This window comes from Dipteris shenzhenensis, chromosome 5 (genome assembly GCF_047967505.1).
Source record: "Dipteris shenzhenensis isolate YYH24624 ecotype China chromosome 5, Dip_SZ_1.0, whole genome shotgun sequence".
NCBI classification, from domain to species: domain Eukaryota; kingdom Viridiplantae; phylum Streptophyta; class Polypodiopsida; order Gleicheniales; family Dipteridaceae; genus Dipteris; species Dipteris shenzhenensis.
The window spans coordinates 32,446,123-32,471,473 of NC_141600.1; the positions used below are offsets into that span (position 1 = coordinate 32,446,123).

Consider the following 25,351-nt stretch of genomic DNA (forward strand, 5'->3'; position numbering starts at 1 on the left):
CAAAACATGGATCCAATGTTCAACAAATGGATTTGTCGCTACAGATAGATTCGAAACTTTGGCCTGTAGTCTAAATGGCATAGATGAAGAAGTCTGAGGGTAAATCGGTGATTTCTCAGCCCCAATTATTGAAACCTATAGCCCAGTTAAGCAACCCCCATTTGCTACTCAGATAAAAGACAGCACATTGAGAAAAGTACCGAAGATGACATTTATTTTCAAACAATTTCAAACGTAGGATAGTGTGACGCACTATTCAAATTGGTATACAGAGGGCATAAGAGATTTTGTATGCTAGCTCTTGTTCGCACGTCAGGAGTGTAATTTCAATGTGCAGTTGACAAAGCCTTCTATGGAGGGAGACAAGCGGTGTCTCCAAATGCATTTTGGTCAAACTTCAATTTGCTCACAATACCCCAAGACCTTCTCATCCAAGCTGTGATATGTGCTGCTAAAGAGGAGCCCTATGGATAGAGAGTCTCTCCCTTTCGTCTCAACTAATGGCTTGTGCTCTTTACCCCCATGCAACTGGACAGGCATTTGCTTCCAAATAAAATAATATGCTGTTTTCCGTCTGAAAATAAAACCGCCTTCAGAAAGAAACTGATGCTTCTTGAATAACATAAAAGTCTGCATTCCTTCAAGAGGAGTTATTTCAAGGTCCAGTAGACTAATTACGTCGAAAAATGACTCTAATATCTGTATTTAGTAGAGTAATCTTTTGGAGAGACGACCAAACCGCGCCCTTTTCTTGCACCTCTGTAGACAGTCTCTACAATATCGATGAACTCTTGCTTGTCCTTCAAAGCCCAGTTGATTTTATTATTGTTTCCAGTCCCCAAGTCAATCATGATGTGCTTGTTCCGGAAGAAAAACATTATCGTGCAAGGGTCGTAAAGCTCGTACATAGTATTAAAGTCGGGCACTTCTGTAATATCCACCAGGTAGATGACCGCAAAATTCTTTATAGTTTCTGCAACGGAAGCCAGCACTTCGTCCATCTGGAAAGCAGGGCGAGCGTTAGAGAGCAGGGACAGATCCTAGCCCCTGTAAACGCACCAAACAGGGGATCGTGTGAAAGACCACAGATGAACTATTTGAAAGAAGAATTGAAGCCAGTTTCTGCCAGAAGGGATAGGGAATGCCTGCATGCAAGTCTCGTCCCAGTCGTGACCGAATCTGATGACGACGGAGCGCTCCTCTTCGGCCAAGATGGCCTGATCCACAGCCCATCCAGAATGAAGATGAGGCAGCAGATAAGACATGTCGAAAAATGCTGCGACTATCAGTCCTTCTACTCTCTCAACAAGTGTTTATGTACCTGAAGAATCCTGGAAAGGACATCAGCACGCCCTTTCCCTCTTGGAACACTTCTTTCCCCACTGGAACCGAGTTCCAGCTCGGAAAAGACACATGGCAATGCTGTCCCCAACATCGCCGAGGTCCACCGTCACTCATCCGATTTTGGGTATTTCATTGATGACGATCGTATGATTGACTTGTATGTGAAGGTCCTTGCCGGCTAAGGTTTCTTCTGATTCGTGGTAAGGAATGTGGAGCATCAATTGTTCTCTATAGTAGTTTGAAAGTGTGAACCTAATAACCTGTGGTTTCTTTAGCCTTTTTTATGTTGTCCTATTGTATTCCGATACGAATTTGGCAAGCAAAATTAGCTCGAGATCTCTTGGTCGTGCGACGTAGTGATCTGTATTAATTGAAGTGCACATGATGTCGGTTGAGTCATCGGGTAATGTTTGCAAGACTTTATTAGGTTTTAGCATAGTTGCACACTGCTGCAGTGGTGTTGTATTTATGAACTGTACTGTACGAGAAGCGTGGTGCATCTACATTGAAAGATTAGGTAGACTGCCTGGTGTGACGACATCTGTTGCAAGTTTTAAAATGTAGCTCCCATTTTCTTGATTCGTTCAACCATGTCATTGCTGTCTTGGTTTGATTTCTTTATTATATCATTAAATGCTCTAGTTATTGTGTTGTCTACCTTTGTGAGGTACGAAGTGCAATATGCGGCCGTTGCATGTGGGTCTAATATGGATTGAGCATCAGTGTTGGCATCCCATAATGGTGCCAGCAACTTCACACATGGGTTTGTCCAAGCATCCGATGGCTAAATCCTCTATAGAAAGAGCATTGGCCGCTTTAAATTTGCTCGCAAACACAACATATGTTCTTTCTTGGTTAGTCTTAATTTATTTAAAAAATTTGTGAAACTCTGCAATGAAGTAGAGGTCGAGTCATTCAGCTTCCTATACAAGCTCACTAGGTTAGATTTGATATGGAAGGAGTTGTCATCGTGGAGAGGTTCCAAGATTGTTGTTTCATCCATTGGTGGTATTGGAAAATGAAACCTGCAAATTGCTGTCTTTTTCTTGGCATATGCGTGTATGTCTGGCATTGTGCTGCTTGCAACGACTCGAGGAGCAATGCTAGAGCATAGGATATGTATTGAACCACAAAGCATGTTACCGGCTCACTTGATTTACCATAAAAAATAGGGGCCTCGTCCACCCAAAGGAGGGCATGATCATGCTTGCTCCCATAGTTTTGAAATGCAGTTGCAAAGTAGAAATCCATGATCTTTCCGAAGAACTTTGAATCAACCTTCAAAAGCTTTCATGCGGTGGTCATAATACCACGTGCAAGTGATGGGGGCATCATGGATCAGCTGGTGCATTGGAAGCTCGTTTTTATCATTGTGGCACTCATGTGACCGCAACTCTCTCAGTTCATCCAATAATGATGACCAATTGCTCTCTCCACTTGTAAACGTCACGAAGAATGTTGGTGGGCCTAGCTGGCAAATCATTACAAATAGCCTTTTCTGCTGGCATTGCAAGTTCGGCGATGTCCAGATGCTTTCAAGTTGTCGGTAACCAATATTTGATTCCAAGACTACATCTAAGTTGGGTTTTTGTTTTGACATCCCTAGTAGTTACAATCCTACCGTTCCGCATACAAATCCACATTGAACTAGCAACAAAGTGTATTAAGATCTTTATTGCTTTGAAGAAAAGGTTTTGGATGTGTGTTGCAAAGCGTCGATCCCTGTGCAGGATCTCCCACTAGGCAGCTTTTTGGTAACTAAGGATATTGAGCATATGCTCATACCTTGGTTGACCAAAGAATAGTGTTGGATAGTTTAGCTCCTCGCAATGCTTGTCTTTATATACACCCATTGGCTTTTGGTCTTGCTTGGAGAATTGCTATGATGGCTGAGATTGTATCAAAAATCTCAGCTGTGTCGACATACCCATGTACTAGTGTGTCTGTGAAGGGGTCGTTCTCTTGTTCTAGAGTCATACTTTCCTCTGTAAATCACCCATTTGTAAGATGGAAATGTGGAAGCCACAGCTGTGAGATTGAGACACCCTTTGCTTGTACAATGGTGTTTCAACGAGCCACTTTAATGCTTTCATCACTATATTTGGGCAAACAATACCAGTAGTGCATAGAGTTTGATACTGCCATGGATATGAGAGTTTGATTGACCCACAATGGCACTAAGGCCATTACTCCCCTCCATTCATGATGTGCTTGAATTTTATGGAAATTTGGGATTACCTTACAAACACATTCATTCTTCTACACATATTATATGGATGCATTCATTCTATCTAATGTGCATTGTGAGCATGTAAGCTATGAACTTATCTTGGATTCTTCTCTTGAACTTCTTGCATTGTTCTTTAACCTGATCACATTAGAGACAACTTGTGGGTGTAACCTTGGAGCCATGGGAAAGTACATGCCTCTTTCTTCCAACCACTTTTCATCTTATGCTCTTGTGGGTTGTAAAAAATAAGCTCAAACTATTGTGAACCTATTCTTTCCTTATGAACCACCTTCATCTTCCTAATCGATGCCTTGTTAGGGGACTACATTGTCCTCTTAATGTTTGTAGCAACCACTTCCATCTAAGGAAGGGTGTTTTTAGACTAGGGGTGTATCATAAAAGAGATGTATAGAAGGGGCATATGCTTTGTTTTCAAGCGAATTCCTATATGTGTAATATATTAAAAGGGTATATTTTTAAAGGGTGACTTAGTATGAAAGGGACTTTTTCAAGATTCTAAGAACACGTGTGATAGGAGTCCCCATATAGCACAAGTGAATCCTTGGGGCTAAAGGTCTATCACCCTTTGAAACGTACTCGAAACATACCAAAGTTGCATCTTTATAAGTAATGATCTCTATTCTATATTTTCTCCTCTGATAGTATATTTGTAATGGCAAATGATTATGCTATATCCAAATTGAAAAACACTTTGACTATATCACATATGTAAATCCATCTAAAATACAATAACTTTCATTCTTTGATTAAATAGATTATGGCATCTTTGTTAGTACTCAAGCACTTCCATTCAGTACATCATCATCAAATAAACCAAAATTTATTTTTTGTTGCTTTAGATAAAGATGGTTGAATTGGACTTGAGGACAATAGATAGCTCTTTTTCTTCCTTCCCCTCTATGAACAACAAAAATTGAATCTTGCTATTGCATACTATAGTGAGGGTAGTCAAGAGATGGATGATCCATATGAGTCCATCGTAACATGTTCTTGGGTTTATATGTGCACAATTGTAATGAAGCTAGTGCTTTTTGACTAGATTCGTGCATGTTGATCAGTTGCAACCATAACTACGGATGAAAAGAGATGGAAGCTCAAAATGCTATGTTGTCCTTATTTTCCCATTGTTGAATTATCACAGGAACTTGAACTTTGTGTCTATTATATTTTCTCAAGCAGTTCAATTGCTTAGCTAAATGCTACTAAGGACAATGATCTACATGTCCTCATTGGTTTATTGCTTTATTTATGCTTTTAGAGAAAAACAATTGCTTTTTTTAATAGATAATTGCTTTATTTAGCTTTTAAAGAAAAACGATTGGAGTGGTTTATTTAGTACTACTAGATGACGTTATAGTTTTTTTTTTGCGAGCCAAAGAAAAAGAATTTAAATTAACGAAAATTTAAAAATTGAGATGAAGCTCAGAGCATGTTATGCAATTGCATAATCAGGATGCCTAGTGGATTATGGTTGAAGAACATGCAAAATCTCTTGGTGAAACTCAAAAATCCTTATAGTGAAAAGAGGCTAGAATTCACAAAAAATTATGTTATTATAGATCAACCAAATCCTATGTAGAAAAACAACCCGTATGTCTGCTGCTAGCATCTTTGAGAACGAGCCGCCTTGCTTCTCCTCCCCAAACTCCAAGTTGTTGAAGTCCCCTCTAACAATCCAGGAATCAACATTCGGAAGACACTTTGATAGCCTCCTCCAAAAAGTCGAGCGGTGCTGTCTACACATTGGGGCATACACGTTCATGAATCCAATCCTGGACTCTCCCATCCGAACTCCCATCCAAACTGCTTGCTCGCCTTGATCGTAGACCTCTGGAGCCAAAGTTTGTGAGACTGAGATGCAGACCCCTCCGCTCCATCCTACTGCAAGAGATCACTCCTCTGGACCTCTCCTTGGGAGAAGGTGACGGTGTCGTTTGATGTCTGTTGCTGAAAACGTGTGCTCTTGAATCATAAGGATGTCCACTGCCCATCCTATCAGAAGGGCCCAAACATGGAAATGAGAATAATTAAGAGTGCCTCTATCTCCTAGAAGATCTTGCTTCCATTGAATGAGCACTGAGATTTTGCCCAGAGACATCCACCGAAAAAGAAACTTCCATGCAGACTGAATTATTGAACAGCCTCAGAAAAGATGGAAATGATTTTCAAACTGCACCTGACAGAAGATACCGCATGGATCCACATCCTTCCACCTGATAAACCAATCCTTAGTAGATCCAACACCAAATGCCATACAAAAAATGCATGACGAGAAGAAGGAATGGAATGCCAAATGCAAGATAGTCGCATATGCCAGACAGAATCAAAGTAGAGTGGAGTGTAGCGAAACCATGCTTGTCGAGCTATTGCAGGAACATCCATAGAAGGCGTCAAAGGGATATCCTGAAGAGTAATCTTGGAGAGACTTTTTACCACTCGACGTTACCTAGCAAGAAACCAGCATGATCACAAATAGTGACACTTCTTGGCCAATCTTGCTTGAGTCAACAAAAAGTAGTTGCCACAAATGTGCTCTCTTAAGGAGAGAGATGGAACTGAGCTGTAATTTGATAAAGAGACAATGTGCTTCAGGTGTGAAACTGGTTGTATTTCTACTGATGCTTCACTTGGCCTTAATATATATTTGGCTCTTTATGGCTCCATTGTTAGCATTGGCTCTCCTAGAGACAATGCTAAAGGATCAAGTTGGGCAAATTTTTGTGACATTACAAAAAATTGGACTCAAAAAGGGCCCTATAAGGGAGCCCTTGGGCTGGTGACATAGAAGAATAAGGTGAATAAAACCCAATATAATATTGGTGGCTAGTGGAGGGAAATAGAATATTAGAAGTGGCCCGACTTCTCTATTTCTGTATTAAATGGCCCAAACAATGATATGGAGCACCCACTTGCTGCCTCAACTCTCCCGTCACGTTTTTAAACTGTAACCAAGGTGAGAAACCTAGTTTCTCAACTAAACTTGTACCATTTGACCTAAAAACAAATCCTGCCATCCAACTACCACACTTCTTTCATTCTCTCTCATTCCTCTTCCTGCCCCCTCATTTCTGAGCACCATTTTGATTTTTTCTTTGCTCAAGCCCTCTTTTCAAATTTCTTGGTTGCTTCTGAGTGAGAAGCTTCTTTCTCTATTCTCCCTCTCATGGGTTCGACTCTTACGCCAAAATCTTGTCACTTCTCTTCTCTACTTGCGCTTCCCTTCCATTTCACTCTCATTCTTTTAAAAATTTCAAGATTTTTGAATGAGATTCACCCTACCTTCTTCTTTCATTATTTTGAACACTTCTCTTTCAAATCTCGCCACTTCCTCTTTGATCTGAGATTCTCCCATGATCTGAAATCATTTCATTCAAGAAGTCAAGGCAATCAATGTTCTGAATGAGATGCAGGGTGTTTGCAGCTTAAGGAGCTACTGGATGAGATTCTTTGAAAAAGGATAAAAGAAGATTGATTTTCAGACATTGCAGTTGCTTATGCATGAAAAACAATATTTTTTTTGCCCATGTCTCAATACTGGTCACTTTCTCTACTACAATCTCTAAGGGTGCATGATTTTGAACCACTTGTGAAGGTTAAGGGTCGATCCAAATAGCTTGTATGGAGGTTTAGGTCCGACAATCTTGGAATAATGCAACCCAATGATTATGATGAGATTGGTTTGTTAATGATGCAACTTTGAAGAAATAGTTAGTTCATAGTTCATTTTGTGTAGTTGTGTTGTTTTATTTTATTACATGGTTTGAAAACATTGAAAGGTTTGTTTATTTTGTAAGAAATTTAATGAGAAATGAGTCTTTTCCATTCTTACTATCAATAGGTTTCTATAGAATATTGCTTAAAATAGATTTCCAGATGTTTTGGAGCAAATAATTTGTTTTAAGCAAGAACCATCAACTTCAGCATTCCTGGAACACAAGAGGGACCACCGGGAGGGACAAATTTGATTGCATTTTTCTTTCAAAGAACCTTGCTCCAAGAATCAGGTATTGTTCATTTATGTAGTTTTACAATGTTTTTAGTTTTTAACACAAATCAGGGTCTATCAAAGCAACTTGTATGGAGATTGAGGTGAGAAAGCTTTTGAATAATGCAAGACAATGAAAATAACAAGATTTAATGATGCAACTTTGAAGAAACAATTAATTTGTAGTTTGTTTTGGTAATTGTGTTGTTTTCTTTTTAATACATGGTTTGAAGAGAAAGAAAGATTTGTTTGTTTTAAAAGATACACTCTTACTATTGAGGTTTTTTATATATGATGGCTTGAAATAGATTTTGAGTTGATTGAAAGCATATAATTAAATTTGGAGCAAAATCCATTAACTTCAGCATCTTGGATTACAAGAGAAATTACTGAGGATGATAAGTTTGATGATATTTTTCCTTCCAGGATCCCTGTCAAGTATTGTTAATTTACATAGTTTAACAATATTTGATGATAAGTAAATATTTTTTTGAATTTATAGATTTCAATTGTTAAATTTTGTATGCAATTGGGATTTTCATTTTTGCTTGGTTTGATACTATTTTGAAACATCTCCTATATGTATATTGTTTGCTGATGTCAATTTAACAATATTTGATGATAAGTAAATATTTTTTTGAATTTATAGATTTCAATTGTTAAATTTTGTATGCAATTGGGATTTTCATTTTTGCTTGGTTTGATACTATTTTGAAACATCTCCTATATGTATATTGTTTGCTGATGTCAATGCTATATTATATTAGGTGGAAAGTGTATGAAATCATGCAAGCCCCTAGGAATTAAAAAAAGGTGGATATCCATTTTCAAATTGATGTAGAGAATGTACCATTTCTAAAGAGTAATGAATTTTCCTTAGCAAATGAAAGTGATTTAGTAGATCTTTGAAATCAAGGAAAAACACATATGGATTTGTGGTTGGACAGGAAGATATATCCAGTAGATCCACAACCTTGTCAGACTCCTCAATTCCATGGATTGACCAATTTAATAAAGTTTCTGTGTAAGGGTGAGAATGGTTTGTTAGGATATTGTCAAAGGTTGATTGCTACACATGAAGCAAATACCAAACATCCTTGTCCATTATGCATGCAATGAGAGTACCTGCAAACGGTGGTAAAAAGAATCAAAAGAAATGGGCTTCTAAACTTGTAGAGATAAATCAAACTAAGGCAACGAATAGGAATGTTCTAGGGAAAGATCTGTCATGGAGCCCAATTCTTGAAATTCCTCTTGAGAGAGTACACATTTGTGCGCTTCATGCTATTGTGAGAATAATTGAAAAGTTGATTCATCTGTACATCATTGATGCATATAACTTGAAGCCCCAACAAGAGAGTGAGAGGATGATTGCAAGAATTGAAAAGGCTCTTTCAGACATGGGACTACACTCTGGGCAAGTAAAGATTACAACAGATGAGAAAAGATCTAGAAAAATAGGCAATGTTTCTTGTAAGCCAAGATTTGGTGGTGTCAAGGCTTTAAAATTCAAGTTTCCGCAAAGAAGAAGAATGACAAATCAAACGTGCTAATAAGTTTGATATATGGAGAAAGTTACACAGTGCGTATTGTGAATGAGGGGGGAAGGGACAATAAAGATTGGGAAAGGCTCGAGTGTGGTTATTTCTTGATAGCTTGGTAACCTTACTACAAAAGAAAAGGTTTAAAGATGATAATGCACAGGGTTTCATCAATGCTATGAATGTATTTAGCCAAAATATGGAGATCATTTGGGGAAAGAATCATTTCACACAGTACATGGTAATCTGCTCTAACTTGGACATTGAGATGTGCATATTGAATGGTCCTATACTTACTAATTTGTTTTTCTATTTGGCAGCACATTTTATACGCTCATGCACCATACATGGCATGGACTTATAGAAGCACTGGAGTGTGGTCCTCTCAGGGCATGGAATGATCGCTTTGGCAAGCACGTTGTGCATATAATGGAGTGACCCAACACAAGTGTGGTAGACCTAAGTCAAGCAATGGTTCAATTGGTTTAATGGTGGTACAAGCGTATCGAAATAAGACCAGCTACAACACTAGCATTCAAAGAGTACTTAGTGTCCAATGTAGTGTAAGATGTTAATGTGGAATGTAGAAGAAGAATATACAACTCATTAAATGCAAGACAAAATCATGCAAGGTGGCATGCAACATGTCTCATAGACAGGGGCACATATGGGTGGAGGCAGATGAAAATTATGGTGTAAACTCTTCCAATGTGGATGCCCATGCATAAGTTTCAGAATGTCTTTGTAATTTCAGAGAGGCAACCACAGAGGGAGCAAGGGGGAGGACCATAGACAGAGGGAGAGAGGAAGGCCGAGGAGGATCAAGACATAGAGACTGAAGAATGAAAGAGCACAAAGGAAGAGAAATAGTGAAGGATGAAGCAGAGGACCAAGACAAGAGCAGAGGATCAGCCTCCATACCCACGTGGGAGAGGACACCGACCTCTAGGTCCAGGGCAAAGAGGCCCTCCACGTCCAAGATGAAGAGGCCCTCCTTGTGTCCAGGGCAAAGAGGACCTCCTCTAATGAGGAGATACAGATTCAAGCCAGGGACCGTGGCACTGTGAGAAATCTAAAAGTTTTAGAAATTTATTGATTGCTCATCCCGATGGCAAGCTTCATGAGGGTGGTATGCGAGATCATGCAAGACCTCAATAATAGTCCCATGTCTTAGTATTACAAGTGTTGAATCGTGGAGGCTCCATGGCATATTTTTGGAGATGCCTTGCTTGCCTTGCAGCATGTAGTTGAGGCCTACCTAGCTGGCTGCAAACTCATGAAAAGGGTCATTGTGACTGCAAAGGATATGCAATTCATTGTGCATCTAAGGAAACCCAATGGCACTTAGGTTTTTTGTATATATGCCTTGGGCGATAGTTAGGGTTCAGTTGGTGTACTCTTCCTTTGGGCATTACTTTTGTATCATCCTCTTTTGAATATAATAAAGTGTACTTTTCACATCGTCTTTGTATCTGCAATCTCAAATTTATTTTCATTGTATTTGCAATCTACAATTTACTTACATGCAATTTGAAACAATAAATAATATTTTTCCTTTGTGTTTGCAATCTCAATTTACTTAATGTAAAATGAAATAATAGTCAGCAAATCTCAATGGAACATGCAAAAGGAAATAATGCTCAATTTTACTTACATGCAAAAGGAAATAATATTCAATAACAAATAAGAAAATAAATTGATAATTGTATTCTTTATTGAATTAGACTGGTATTACAAAGAACATCCACTTTAGGGCACATGTTACTCTAGCCTATGCTTCTTCTTGCTTGGTTTAGCTCTCTTTTAAGCTTGTTGAAGAAGAGAGGGTTGCACAATTTCATTTTCTATGGCTTGGGATCCGTAATAGTAGCTAGCCTTGCAATAGTTATGAAGTTATGGAGAGGTCCGAATCATGTGTCTGAGAACAAAATAAAGTTACAGTACACCTAATCAACACAACATGATCTATAGGAGGATGGATGGCCCTCATATTCACCATCTGACTAAGGACCCCAAACTTCATAATATTTAACATTCCATCTAGCGATAATTGTTGATGGAAGACCAAAATGTGATGAGCCACTCTATTGATGTAATGGCCAATTGAAGCCATCCCCCACCAGAAGATCCTCTAGTTCCACCCTTACGTCTAGCATATTCATCAATCCACAAGATATCCTGCACCCAACATATTACATCAAAACCCTAAACCATGATTTGTGATTATATAAATTTAAAATACATCCCTTTTTAAGAATAAATAAGGATTAGGGTTTTCTCACATGGAAAAAATCAAATCTTAAAACTGTCACCTCCATGAGGCCATCGAGGGCTTATGGTCCATGTGGATGATTTCCAGAGGAAAAAACCCCCTGTAAGCCCTAAATCCAACATTGTGTGACCAGGGCCTAGTTTTTGCACATGGTCACATGATGTTGGATTTAGGGCTTACAGGGAGTTTTTTCCTCTAGAAATCATGCACATGGACCATAAGCCCTTAATGGCCTCATGGAGGTGATATTTTTAAAGAGTTAATTTTTCCTATGTGGGAAAACTCTAAACCTAATTTTGCCCCCTATTGGTTGAATAAAAACCATAACTTAATTTTGTCCCCTATGCGAGAAAACCCTAAACCTAATTTTGTCCCCTACTAGAGTGCCAGGGGAAAGTGGGAGGGGGTGTGGGAGTGGAGAGTTAAATTTATTCAATTTCTTCAATTGGTAGGGAATACAAAATAGGGTTTAGGATCTAGGAAGCAAAACCTAACAAAATTTTTTCCTTTTAAACCTAGGTTATCTATACCAGGTAGGTTTATGAATTATCAACGATATTCGACATTGTGTGACCAGGTCCTAGTTTTTGCTTTTAAACCCAGGTTATCTTGTAGGTATACTAAGTAGGTTTATGAATTATCAACCCAATATATTCCTTGGAAGCATGGTATCCAACATTGTGCAACCAGGTCCCAGTTTTTGCAAAAATTGGGCCTTGGTCACACGATGTCGGATATCAGGGCCCAATTTTTGCAAAAATTGTGCATTGGTTGCATGATGCCGGATATTATGGCATAAGGTGCCCCAAGTAAGGAAAAGCAATTCACCTTTTTATGTGATGAATCTTGATTCATTATACAACCAAGTACAAGGGTGAAAGAAACCTAACAAGGAGGCAAATAGAGATGGTAAAGGGTGATAAAAGAGAGGGTGATAAAAGACTAGCTAGGAGGCAACAAAGTAAAGGGTGACAAAATCCCAACAAGGAGGCAAAATTACTTATGCACAAGAGGAGTCTACAAATTTGGAGGAGGTGATCTACAATGTAGTACAAAATCCCTTACTTAGGATTTAGTGATTTGGAGGATATGGACTACAATGATTACAAAATTCCTTTCACCAAAATCACTAGTATTAATAGTACTACTAGTGGTATAGGGTAGAGTACCACTAGTAACGATCAAATTACCATCGGTAGCAAATTTCTACTGATAGTATTTGGATTATTTCCAATGGTACTTTTGCTCCACCTATGTAATGAGATATTTAGTGCATTTGCAACAACTACATTTGTTTAGAGTAACTTCTCCTCTATAATCTTAAGTGTCACCCTAGGGCCTAGCTTGTAGACTGGTCCTTGAACCCATCATTCAACTGGTAAGGGGCTAGATGGGATTACTCCTATGGTGCAGGTACTTAGGCTCTCTTGAAGACAGAGGTGGTTTTTGTCATTTTTTCTCTTACATGTTGTATCATGTTGCATACATGTATGCATGCTATATCATGTTGCTTACATACAATCCAAAAACACACATGCAATTTGTATCATGTTGCACTGCATTATGTATCATGCTACATGCACGGATCCTCCATCGTCATGCATGCACGCCTTCTGTATCATGTTGCATGGATGCAATCTTTATTGTATTATATGCATGGGTTCTTTATAATATTGCATGCATGCATTCTTCATCATCATGTTTTCTGCATGCATTCTATATCATGTTGCATGCATGCATCCTCCATCGTGTTGCATGCATGCATGCAATTTATATCCTTTATAAACACATGTTGCATGCATGCATTCTTCATCATGTCAAATGCATGCAATCTATATCATGTTGCATTGATGCATTCTTCGTATTGCATGTATGCATTCTACATCATATTACATGAATGAATTCTTCATCATGTTGTATGCATGCATGCATCCTATATCATGGTGCATGCATACATGTGAATTGGTAAATAGTAAAATTTTCTTATAATTGATTGTACATCTATCATGTAGCACAAGGTAGCATGCCTTGCTCATCTTATTCCATATCTATTATCATATTTCTATCAAATTAAGATCCTTGTGACTCATCTCATGTTGCATCACCATGTTCCATCATGTTTGATCCTATCATGTTGCATCATGTTAGATTAGAATGATGCATCCTATTATGTAGCTTCATCATGCATCACATCATGTTGCATCATGAGACATGATTTGGCATTATGTGGAGTGGGTGTCGCACCCACTTGTGGCTGTGTAGGCTCATTTTGACTTCCATTAACATTACTAACTCTAGTCATAAGCTCATTAACCACATTGTGCATAGTATGAACAATGAGACCTCTATGTTTTTAGCTACATTTGACTTTCATTAGCATTAACAACTATAGTAATAGGCTCATCAAGCACATTGCACACAGTATGAACAAGTGAGACCTCTATGTTTTTAGCCACATTTGTAACAATTTCTTTCTACTTGAATCTCATTGTCTTGTTGTCCTTCTAGTACCTATGCATCTATTACTTATAGCTTTAAAAAAACTCAGAAGCATAGACACATATCCATCCAATCTCTCTAGAAGCAATCTCACAAATATAAAGGCCAATTGCATTAGGATTCCAATCCAAAAACTTGGGCAATATTACCTCTTGAAAATCTCATTACCTCACATAATCTCAATTGCATTCATGGGCTTGTAGCTATGGTAAACACTTACCCCAAATATGCTAGATATTGTAGTAGTCAGATAATTCCACAAACATAATGAACCCTCTCTCCCTCAGCCTCATGGGCCATTGCATGATCGGGTGTAACCAATCGTGGAGCCATTTTACAGATGCACCATGATGTGCATTGGTGGGGAGGATTATAGAATCAGTAGGTGAGTCACAGTGATGTGAAATAACAACATGCTTGCTTGATTTTTATTCCAATGTGAAAGGAAGGGCCCTAGTTCAAACTTTTAACTTGCCGCCACCATCAATGTAGCTCCTTTTCACTAAAGCTGTTAGATCAATAGATCTATTGTGACTACCATACCACCATTTTGGTGCCTTCACATGTATTCTATGGCAACATGCCATTGCAGTCTGTGACCACCATGTTGGTGCCCGCAAGTGGCACTACTTGTGCATCTTTGTAGCCATGGATTCTTGGTGGACCATTTCAATCACCATGCTTATTAGACCACTGCCGTGGCCATCTCAACCCTACTAAAATTGCCATGTGATGATGATGTAGAACATGTGGCACTGCATGTGACTACTATGATGGCCACTAGTAGGTTGTGTGGCCTAGGTCAACCACTCGATGGTCATGCCAACCACTACGATGGATGTAACTAGCCAACTAAAATGATTTTTTGAAGCCCTTAATTTAAGGCCACTCCTAATCCTACATATTATCCAAGTATCCATATAAATATTAGGATTTTTTGAATAGGACCACTATTAATAAGACCAAAATTCATAACAAATTTATATAGATTAACAAGCTTCTATTCATAAGACCTACTGCAACCACCACATTAGATGGTGATATAGACACATTGGCCCATATCACCCATCGGGATGGTCGAGTGCACCATCGTGATGGCTGTAACCAGTCAATTATCCATGTAAAACATTTTTTGAAGCCTTAAATTAAGGCTAATAAAAAATAATTAAGAGAAATTCTAAAATAAATATCGATATTTTTCAAATAAGATCAGTATGCATAAGACCAAAGTTCATGATATATATTAACAAGCTCATGTTCATAAGACCTATTGCAACTGCCATGCTGGCTGGTATACAACCATCGTGATGGTTAGAATTAAACTGTAGCCGCTATGGCATGGTTGAGCCCACCAATGAGATCCATGCAAACATTTTTTGAAGCCCTTAAAATTAAAGCCAATCCTAAAGGCTAAGTATGACCTTCAAGTCAATCCATTTCGTGATGTCATCCAAAGTCCTACAAGATAAATTCTATGTTCTAATTGACTTGTGAATGTGGATATATAATCCATAAATAAACTTCATCCCCATGGGACTCAAGCACCGATATCATATAGACTTGATCGAGCAGATTGCTTGATGAGCTAAGGTCTTGCAGGATTCTGCCACTCTATAGTTGTGGGAGAGAGATGCCACGGCTTTCGAGAGAGCTATGAATAAGAACAAAATAAGATGGAGGTGGGACATAGCACTTAGTGGATCCAGAGGGTGAACAAAGAGGTGTAGTAGGAGGTTTGAGTAAAAGATGAGGGTGGAGCAGTGGAGTAGTGGATTGTGGAGACGAGGGTAGAGTAGTGTGAAGTTGACGAGGGTCATGGAGATGACAACGGTGGAGTAGTGTGAAGGGGATGAGGATGCATGGCACTTAAATAGCAAGTTCCCCCCCAACCACCTCAATGAGAAATTGGCTATTTTGATCAAATTGTAGTCAATGAGCAACTGGATACATAAATCAGGGGCACTAAAAGAAATATTTTCCAACGTGGCACTTTGTTTGAAGGGGGAAAGGGAAAAAACCTCAAACCCCCTTTGAAGCACATTGCAAACTTTGCTAGCCATAGCAGTGGTATTAGATGGTCATCCCATCATGCAAGCTAGGTGGCTATTTAATTGCCTGCAAGCTTGGTCGCTAAAAGGTAGTGAAATTAAGTCATCCCACTTAAGCATAATGAAACTCCAAGGGCTGACACTTTATCCTCACCACACCATCATTTCACCTAGATGGTGCTAGATTTGCTCCATTATTTTCTCAACTACCGTTATGTTACGTCGCATTACCAAATTTGCGACTACAAAGTTCATGCATGTGATCACTAGTAACTAGTAGTAATTGGTAGTGCATGCATGGTGGTTAATTTCACCATCATTATTACAAGTGTCCACATCCTAATTAAGCCTATTAAACACTAGCATGGTGGCCAATTTTCTCTCGCATGAAATTGGTAAATATGTGACTGTGAAGTTGAAGATAACATAAGTTATAAGGTTCTTGACTAAAAATAGTTCTCACTAACTGGTTCCACTCATGGGAATAGTTAAAATTCATGCATGCAATCATGAACTAGTAGTGCTAGCACAATGGCTAATTTCCACAATTATTACAATTATCCATGTCTCAATTAAGCCTACGTGATAGTGCTAGCATAGTGGCCATTTCCGCCATCATTATTATAAGTGTCCATGTACTCTAATTAAGTCGATTTCCATGTCCAGATGCAAGCTCAATGGTTCTGCCACTTTCCTCCATCACAATGGGTAGAATTATAGATGCACCATCAAATCCCTTTGCACGTCACGGGCCTTCTCCCTCCACTCCTTGCACCTCATAAACCTTTTAGAAAGCCTTGCATCCCTCCACCGTGGTGGATAGAATTAGAGATGCTCTCTCCTTGCAAGCCTTGCATCCTCTCCTACTTACTCTGTGCACTCCTACTTCATCCTTGCAATCCCTTCACCTCACAAACCTTCTTTCTACAACTTTTATTCTTTACTAATCATGGAAGTCTCGGCGGCACACTTCAAGCTCTAGTACCCTCTAGCTATCTCCTCCATGACATCTAGTGGTTCCATTGCTCTAGCTAGTTTTGCAATCAATAAATAAAATGGTATCCATTGATCTCTTTATTGCCTCTTTGTCAACATGGACTTAAGTAGCACAAAATGTGTGTGTAGAGTAGCGACAAAGCTCCACTTGTACTTGCATAAGGCTAGGAATAATCTCTCTTAGGAGTCCTCAACATGCATGTTCTACATGCAAGTCCTACATGCAACTCCTACATGCATGTTCTACATGCAAGTTCTACATAAAATTCCTACATGTAACTCCTACATGCATGTTCTACATGCAAGTTCTATGTACGATTCCTACATGCAGTTTCTACATGCAATTTCTACATGCAACTCCTACATGCATGTTCTACATGCAAGTCCTACATGTAGTTCCTACATGCAACATGCAACTCCTACATGCAACTTCTATATGCGCATCCTAGATGTTGCAAGTTCTACATGTAGAGAACCACTAGCTCCCACTCCCACAAATGCACTCAAACTAGTGCCACTCAGAATCTCCCTTTAGACAAACCACTAGCTCCCACTCCCACATCGAAGGTAGTGTGTCAAACTTGCAACACATGATGAGGATCCAAGTGGATGACATCACCTAGAAGATGGGCATCTATATCCATGAAGTAACACATAAGTATGAACACATTTTAGGTCATTCAAAGCTTGTTGGTCTAGTCAAAATATTTTGTTAGAAAAAACACTACAATCATTAGCCCTTATTTTGATGTTATTCTTTGATTCTTATTACTTAAATTTTTAGTGAAAATTTTTTGTTAATATTTGTGCCAAAAAGATGTAATGTCAAAATTTGTCTGTATTTTTGTGATTTATTAGCATTGGTATTTGTATGATTGTTGAAAAAAGTGTTAATATTAGCATTGTAAATGCCTCTGAAAAAATACATGGCGTTGAAAAAAGCATCAATAATAATCAAGGGTGGATGAATTTGGACAGTGTGGGGTGTTTCACCCTACCTAAGCCCTACCTAAACCTTGTAGTAATTGAATTAAATTCAAATGTTTTCACAACCAAAAATATATCGTATCAATGTTGTACTCCATCCTATAATCAATTGAAGTGTGATTGGAATCTTCATTGTGAGATTGATGCTCATCCTCTCAATCATTTGTTGCCAGGTCTGGCACATTTCTAGCATGTAGATCAAGGTCTCCAAAATCAATGTCTAAGAAAGCCTTTGAGGAACTAAAACTTTATTCACATTCCAAAAATCTTGTAGAAGGGGTATTGGTAGTATTAGCTTCCAACCCATCTATTTATTAATCTTCCATTTCATTCTCTACTTCCACATCTTTGAATACATGTCAATTTCTAGGTGCAACTTGAATCACAAACCACTACTAGTTGTCCACTCGAGTGGGTTAAAAGACCACCTAAAACAAAAATCCATGACATGCTCATGAAAGTTTTAATGATGTTGATGAGCAAATGATACCCATATAAGAAGAATGCTTACTTGCTCGCAGTGCGTGCCTATCATGAATGTGTCACTAAGGTCGTCCCAAATTTTTGTTGAGTCAATGGCCAAAACCCTCTTGGACGCTTCTTGACTATAGCTTGAGCAATATAACCCATTTTTCATGTGATGAGATTTGTATCCCTCGCAGTAGATCTACTCTCTTGCCAAAAATTGGCCATGACTCCTTGATCAAATGTGTTGCACCTTACATCAATTTTCTCTACTCCATAGTGATTACTTAACACCCACACTACATTGAAGAATGGTACTGCAAAGGTAAAAGATTCTCCTTAGCATATACGAAAATCTTATAAACAAATGTAAATATTAAAGGAAACATGATTTTATACCTTTATATCACAACCTTGTGTAAATCCTAATCTCTATCGATCACAATCTTCCCTCTTTGATTGGCATCTTGAAGAGCATCTTCTAGCCAATGAATGGTGCTTTTAGTTGGAATTTCTACTAACTTATTGGCTTTTCTATCCTCCTTTCTTTTAGCTCTTTCTTCTTTAGATTGTAAAGACAAAAGGTGTTCACTTGTTGTTGCAAGGAGACACTCAATTATCTCTTGCTTGTCCAATATTTCCTATAACCTATGGGTTATTGTTGCTACTATCCCCAAGTTAAGGCATGTCTAGCATGAGTTGTACAAGAAACATCATCATGTAAAACATTCACTCTTGTATCAGCCAACCTTTTGCCATGCTTTCATTTGGTCTAGATTCTTGTTTTACATACCTTGCAACACCTTCATTAATCATTCCAAGAAAAGCATCCATCAGCTATGCAAAGTGCTTGCATATGCCACTTTATCTCCTAATGCATGAGTAGATGCAATAGGATGTCCATCAAACTCATTGGAAATTACTTTTCAATCAAACATATGGCTTCAATGGTGAGAAGTCTCACTTCAAAATGATCTCTTTTGATGATATCCACCTACATTTATATGTCAATAAGTAATGGAACTAACTTTTACAATGAGAACCAAAACTAGACATGCATTTGCAGACCCTGTGACATACCTTACAAATACATTGATCTCATTGATGGCCTCCAACGCATCTTTAGTACTACATCCATGCAAAGCAATTGAAAGTACATACTATAGAAACAATGATGTGTCAGTAAAATTGAAACGTGAGTTTAAAAATGGGTTGAAATCAAATGGAAAAAATGTTATCTGCAGCATTTTGTGCCAATCCTAGAACTTTAGACACCTAGTTTTCCATTTAAAGTAAAGGCATCCTTTAAGTTATGCATATACCTCATTGGGATTTTCATACCCATGATAACGTTCTTCACCCAGGTCTCTTCTGCTTTAGTTAATGCCCAGGGTGCCTTTGGTAAAATCACCTTGTTGGCATGGTTTTGTTTAGGCTATAAGGCTCTCTTTTTTCCATCACTTTCAAGTTGGCTTATGCTTTTGGGTTGTCTCTATACCTAATCATATGTTTCCACAAACTCTTTGACACATTTTTGAATATATATATTGGGTCAAATAGCTATGTGACTTTATGTTGCCTCTAGTAAGGAAGAGTGTGAAATATGGAAAGGCTTTGCATGCCAAGTGGAGGCGTCTGGACTTTTGGATCATGATCAAGTCACTCCTAATTGCTAGATCTCATGCTCATCGCATGATTGGAGGAATAGGAGATAGTTTCGCCTCTCCAATTTAAGATGGATTCACACAATATGGATGGTCTATAGGAAGAAACCAACTATGCTACTCATATACCATTTTTGAAAGATCTTTTGAGTACTAATTGCACAAAATATATCCACAATTTGGGACATGCAAAGTATCCGGACACTCGGAGACAAGATACATCCTTGAGAAATGAAAGAAGTACATAGTTAATCACAAATAGATTTTGGTGAATCGAGAGGAATAGAATTTCCATACCTAAGAAATCATGCAATCTAGGATAATCATGCCCGGTCCACATTAGAATGCCTTTTACTCAAAAATGACATGGACCCAAGAGCTTTGAAATGTCATAAACTTGCATGCCATTCCATAAAATTTGCAACTCCTCTACCAAAGGGGCTAGATACACATCCATGTTCTTCACCTTATGCTTTATTGGCACAATGAGTGCCAACATTACATGCCCCATCTTTATGGTCAACCAAGGATGACTATTGTATATTGTGACTACTACTAGCCACATGGACCATGATGTGGATTGATGTCCAAAGGGATTAACACCATCCATAGCCAACCCAAGAGGCAAATGTTGTGGCTCAAGCCAAAACTCTGTCCACTTCTTTTCTACATGTCCCCAATCCTTTCCATCTATAGGAATCCTTAGTATTCCATCTGGACATGGAGGAGTTGTGAGAATTCCAATCCATAAGCCTACCTAACGATCCACAACAAAATAGGTGTGACATGCATGTTAAGATATGCATGTGTTTCAGTACCTTTCTCATAATCTTTTGTCCTTGTGTGTCTTCTCAGTATCAAGATGCACCACATTGTGGACAAGTTGTAGAGTGCTCATATGCTCCTCTCTAAAGGATCCAATTATTGGTATAAAGGATCCAATTATTGGTATATGCATGAAGTGACTTGTAATCTATTCCTAATGATGCAAGCATTTTCGTTGCATCCTTTCTTGAGTCAAGCATTGTATTTCCTTTTGGAAGTAGAATTTGAAGTAACCTAAGATAATGATCCATTCAATGAATTTGAAGCGATGAATTGGAAGTACATGCATGAAACTATAGTTTTGAGTACATAAAAAATCTTACCAAAAGAGGGACAAAATGCTAGTGACCCTCAATGTCCACCTATCCATAAGTTGCTTGTAAATTTAAGATAAGAAGAATCTTTGCAAGATGAGATTTGCTTGCCCCTTCATATAACATGGTGCTTGCTTCACATCGTAAGCTCTTCTCTTTAGGACTCATGTTATCCTCCCTAATCACTTCAACATCTTCATCTCTTTCATTTTGGGGTGAAGTAGCATCAAAGTAAGTGCGTATCATGTCCAGTAGTATTTCATCCTCATGTAGTGCATCCTCCTCTTCAATGCTTCTATTTTATTGTGCTTGTGGCTCTCGATCTTCCCTTAGAGTGTTTCAATATCGTTGGGTCAACCTTGACTCATGAGGATAATTATATAATGTGTGTGCTCTCAAATTTCTTAGAACAATTTCATCTCCCTGCATGACAATAATTTAGTGAATTGACTCAAAAAACTCAGTACATACAAGAACAAAAATTTAGTACATGAGATGAATTTAGTGAATTGACTCACAAACTAGCCAAATAGAACTTGTACCTCTGTGTTCAACTCAATCTCAGATAAAGGCTAGGATTGACTATATCTCTTTGTTTGTGTGATAGATATGGTGTGTAGTCTCCTTATTTGTGCTTTGCATCACACACAGTCACACAAGACTCATTGATACAGTTTGCTCTAATAGTCTCGTTGTTTGAATTTTAATGAGTTTGGAGACATCTAGAAAGGAAACACTTTTGTATTACATCACTATGTAATTGCATAATCCATCCATGATGACAAAATAGGGACAAAAATGCAAAATAGGATCCTATCTGTTAGTTTTTTTGCTACTGTTCTATTCTATTGACTCTCTAAAAATTTACTAGAGTTGATATTGGCATTGATATTACTATCGATAAAAGTGTTGATAGTTTGTTTTATGGATAGGACATTGTACTCTTGCTTTGATGCTCCGAAAAATGTTAATCTGCCTCATGGAATTGAGGTGGGACAAATCCCATGTGCTCATAGATTTTGATACGGATTGGATACCCTAACGATATACACTAATCATTTCTAGCTAATAGTGAGACTTTGCTTCCTAGCAAAACATGCATCTAACACATGTGTTGGCTGAATATGAGGATGGAGACGAGTAGTTGGATCAAGACCACCGTCAAATTTCACTACATACAATGACATTGGTTCTTATTTTTACATTTTTGTCACGGATCATCAATATAAGCATCGATAAGAAACCATCGAAATAGATGTCATGGCTACCATCGATATAAGCATCAATAAGAAAGCATTAAAATAGATGGAGAATTTAGATGTCACAAATGACGTTGAGATTTCTATCAATAAATATTATTTTGACAAACTAGCAATGTTAATATCCATGGTATTTTTTATGCTTATGAACATTTTTACATGCCTATTTAGATGCTAATATTAACATTGGTAGTTGATTTTCAAGGCTAATATTGACATTGTTAAAAAAACCCAAAGCTGTTTTGATGGTAACATTAACACTTTTCTTTTTTTGCAAAACCTTTTCAGAAAAGATTAGGGCTTCACAAAGCCCTAATCTACCCTTTTGTATAAAGGTGTGTATTACATTGTAGTGTCCATTTTATATGGTTTACATTGTTTGAGTATAAAATTTTCTATTACATTGTTTGAATATTAAAATTTCCTATTCTAGCCTACTCATATCTACATCCTATACACAAGTCTTCGGTCAGACTCGTTGCTTCCATCTGGATCATCATTGCCCCCATCACCTTCATCTTTGCTCCCGTAATCACTGTCCCCTCCTCTTACTACTCCATCTTCTTGTTCCTCTTGGAACCTTATCAATCTTCACTATCGATTCTCTAAATGTACCAACAATAATAGCTCATATACCACTGGTAGTACTCCAACATCTCATATGTATCTAGACTTGTACCATTGGTGTCAAGATTATTGCTATACCGGTATTAATTCTAAAATTACTAGTGATATATTTATCCGGCTCACTTGTACATTTTTTAGGTTACCAACATTATGACTATATTTTTACACTACTTTGGATTGAAAACCATGATGTGTATCAACACTGTAATCACAAGTTGTTTACATATATTCCAGTAGTACCCTTGTTTGTTTTTGCCTACAAGGCCAAATAACTAGTGGATATTGTGATGCATATGGATTACATTCTAGAATTTGCTACAGCATCTCATTTGGAAGCTCTCCTATTCACTGCATGACATTCCCCATTGTTGTGGGTTTTAGATTTGTACTTATGTGTGACTTGACAGCTTCAACACAGTCCATATTAGCATATTCTAGTGAGAATACCTCAAGAAACAGCTTGCATGGATCCTTACAACAAGTAATTGCATAGAGTTCCAATATGTTGCCTTCATAATAAGGAAACCTCCTTGCAGATACAGGAACACTTTCTCCAAAATGTGCTAGCTCCAGCAAGTATGGGAGCAAGAAATCATATAACTCTTTTGTCATTGGGATCACCTTTGTAGGTCGAAGGAGTGATGCAACTACTAGGTGGATTTAAAACTCCTTTAAAAATCATATCATTGACCAATATAGTTTGATTGGGATCATAGTCAATGACATGCTCAGCTAATGCAGTAAAAGGCTTAAGCAAGCACAACTCATTTGGTCACAGGATGGGTGCTAATGCTCTTCAAAAGTGCAACATTCTTCCTGGGAAAATTAAACTTGAACATGAAGTACATTGCACAGTCAGCGCGCATGTCATCTTCACCACCACTTCCAGCAATGAGTTTATAGCAAATATTTGTTATTAGTTCTACAGCCTGCATGAGCTTGTCACTACTTGTCACATCCATCACCTACTCACTAAGCTTTTCCTTATCACTGCTTTTTGAATCTATACCAAGGACATCCATCGCTTCCTCACTCGGCTTTTGCTTGTCACTAATTTTTGTATCTTTACCTTGAATATCCATCACTTCCTCACACTTCCTCACTCAACTTCTTCTTGTCACTGCTTTTTGTATCTTCACCGTGGACATTCGTCGCTTCCTCACCCAACTTTTTCTTGTTACTTCTTTCTATGCCTTCAATGAGGAGATCCATAGCCTCCTCACTCATGTTTTGTAGGTTGTCATCACTTTTATCATTGTGCTTGTCTACTGTGAAATCAAACAAAGAAAAAAAAGCACATAAAAAAAGATATCCAAAAAACTCATAATAATACTCGTTAACAATAAAAATAAAAACCCTTATAACTCACGATTTGCATTTTGTCTTTTGTACAACGATCGCACAACTGATCTTTTTTGTGTTCTATATCCTGCTTAACAACAATAGCCGTACATTCATCCTCTATAACAGTTACCTCCCCTTCTGTGAACTTTTTTCACTTTCTCACTCTCTGTAGGAGCTCATCCTCACTGCCCTTTTTGTCATCCCCTTCGGCACCATCTTCCATGGGGTTGTCTTCTAAAAAACTTTTCTTCAGGACCTCATTTCTATTTTTAGCACAGGAAGCATGTGTTGATCCGTGCTGGGCCACATAATCATCTAGAGACTCCTTTCTAGTGCAAGGAGTTTTAAAATTTTCACTTTTAATATTCTTAAAATTCTCTGAATATTCAGTTTCTAAATTTTTCACTTTTAATATTCTTAAAATTCTCTGAATATTCAGTTTCAGAGCCGAGGCCACCTACAAAACCACCAACATATAGCACAAGATAGTAAATATTATGCCAATTTATGTATCATTACAATCTATATATCACTACTGTGTTTGTAGTACTATAAGAGAGTGCTATCTTAGTACTAATAGTGGTACTACTTAGTAGTCTAGCAGTACTATGTTTGTAGTTATGTAACAGAGTTCTATGTGCTATCTAGCCATGAGGAAAACCTTATAGAAAAAGGCATAGGGGACAATCAAGAAGGGGGGAAAACCATACGAAAAGAAGGAAAGCACCAAGAAAAAGAAAAGATAAAAGAGTGGATAACAATAGCAATGAATACGAGTAGGATGAGTTGGAGAGAGTGGATTGCCACTTGACAGAATCACGTGTTCATTGAATAATAAACAAAAGTCATGAGAGTGGATAGCAGCAATGAAAACGAGGAGCAAGACAAAGTCAGAAGGAGGAGGTGTGCCACTGGACTCTGTAATCAAGG

The 25,351-nt window shown here is 38.0% G+C and overlaps 1 protein-coding gene across 1 annotated transcript; it reads right to left on the bottom strand.

Moving 5' to 3' along the window:
• Positions 1 to 217: 217 nt before the first annotated feature.
• Positions 218 to 1,318, bottom strand: LOC147901904 (thioredoxin-like protein YLS8). The gene is made up of 2 exons (XM_087374854.1): positions 1,146 to 1,318; positions 218 to 1,001 (listed from the first exon to the last, which is right to left on the bottom strand). The coding sequence occupies exons 1-2, from the start codon at positions 1,263 to 1,265 to the stop codon at positions 693 to 695; spliced, it is 429 nt and encodes a 142-aa protein (XP_087230980.1). The 5' UTR covers positions 1,266 to 1,318; the 3' UTR covers positions 218 to 692.
• Between the last annotated feature and the right edge of the window lie 24,033 nt (positions 1,319 to 25,351).